The 1,521-nt window shown below is 38.7% G+C and overlaps 1 protein-coding gene across 1 annotated transcript in view; it reads left to right on the forward strand.

The window, feature by feature from the left end:
• The first annotated feature begins 6 nt into the window (after nt 1–6).
• Nucleotides 7–1,521, forward strand: part of LOC106867655 (hexokinase HKDC1) — a 6,234-nt gene continuing 4,719 nt past the window's right edge. Inside the window, exons 1-3 of the mRNA XM_014912590.2 lie at nt 7–131; nt 486–625; nt 1,299–1,377. Of these exons, the coding sequence (XP_014768076.1) occupies nt 38–131; nt 486–625; nt 1,299–1,377 (313 nt within the window). The 5' untranslated portion in view covers nt 7–37. The remainder of the gene's footprint in view (nt 132–485; nt 626–1,298; nt 1,378–1,521) is intronic.

A 1,521-nucleotide genomic window follows, 5' to 3' on the forward strand; every position in this document is an offset into this window, starting at 1 on the left:
CCAACTTGAACAGATTAAAACTGTGACGGAACAGAATATGAAATATGGCAGCAGCCTCAGTTCTACTGAGCGTCAAAAGACAACACTTTTGATGGAAAATACTTTCATTGAGAAAAACTTAAGTGGAAATGGTAAATCCTGAAACATTGTTTTACTTGTATTTTTTTGTGTTTTTATTTTATTTCTATAGGCACAGGTGTGGCTGTGTGGTAAGAAGCTTGCTTTTCAACCACATGGTTCTGGGTTCAGTCCAACTGAATGGCACCTTGGGATAGTGTCTTCTACTATAGCCTCAGGTCGACCAAAGTCTAGTGAGCAGATTTGGTAGATGGAAACTAAAAGGAGCCTGATGTGTGTATATGTATATATGATGATGATGATGATATATATACATGTGTGTTTGTGTGTGTGTGTGTGTTGAATTGTTTGAGTCAGTACAAAAAAAAAACCTGTCTTTAAATTTTCTTTTCTTTTCTTCCTGTTAGAGAATGGTACTTACCTTGGTCTGGATCTTGGTGGCACCAACCTGCGTCTGTTCCGGGTGAAGTTTGTTAATGGTAAGGCAGACACCTGTCTAAAATATTACAAGATGCCAGCAGAATGCTTTAAGGGTTCCAGTCTTCAGGTAAAAACTTTAAATATTTTGCTTATTTTCGTTAAGCAACAATGGCAACAACAACAACAACAACAAGACTAATGACTGTTTCTAATATTGGTACAAGGCCAGATGTTTGGCGGAAAGGGTTAGTTGTTACATTAACCCCAGTACTTAACTAGAACTTTATTTCATTGATCCTAAAGGGGTCATCTGTCTAACACCCTAACCACCAAGCCATACACCTCCATCGGTCACCTCTTCCATAAGGTTCAATTAGAAGCAGCTATCTTTATGCTTTCTGGCTGGATTCTCCAAGCATGACCAATGGAGACTATGGATATTATCCAAACATCTCATTCTAGGTCTACGCTTAGGTCTCCCATCAGTTGGTTCAGCTTGAAGAATCCATCTTATAATTCTTTCCTGTGATATTCAAATCGCATGTTCCATATTAGTGGAACTGTGACCTCTCAATGTGGAGAAATAGCAGCTTGGGGTCGATGTAATTAAGTAGCATCCTCCCCACAACTTTTGAGGCTTTGTGCCTTTAATACAAAGGATTACCATTATTATTATCAAAAGGGTTAAAGAGAAATGAACAGGGTGAGGAGTTATGATAGAACAATGTCTTACAGAGGAGGAGGTGGAGGAGGTGGAGGAGGAGGAGATAACAATAATATTTAATGTTTTTCTGTTCCAGGTATTTGAATTTATGGCTGACTGTATCAAAGAATTTCTAACTTATGATAACCTTGATAATTGTGGACGTCTGCCATTGGGTAAACTGACTTCTGTTAATCCTAGAAATATCTTAACATCTTTCAAATCTCCTTTTTCTTTCCTTTCTGCTTCACTTTTTGTATTCTTTTCCTTGCCTTCTTCTACTGCCCCCTACACCCTCTCCTCTCCTCCCTCCCTCCCCT

The sequence above is a fragment of the Octopus bimaculoides genome, chromosome 22 (assembly GCF_001194135.2).
Source record: "Octopus bimaculoides isolate UCB-OBI-ISO-001 chromosome 22, ASM119413v2, whole genome shotgun sequence".
NCBI classification, from domain to species: domain Eukaryota; kingdom Metazoa; phylum Mollusca; class Cephalopoda; order Octopoda; family Octopodidae; genus Octopus; species Octopus bimaculoides.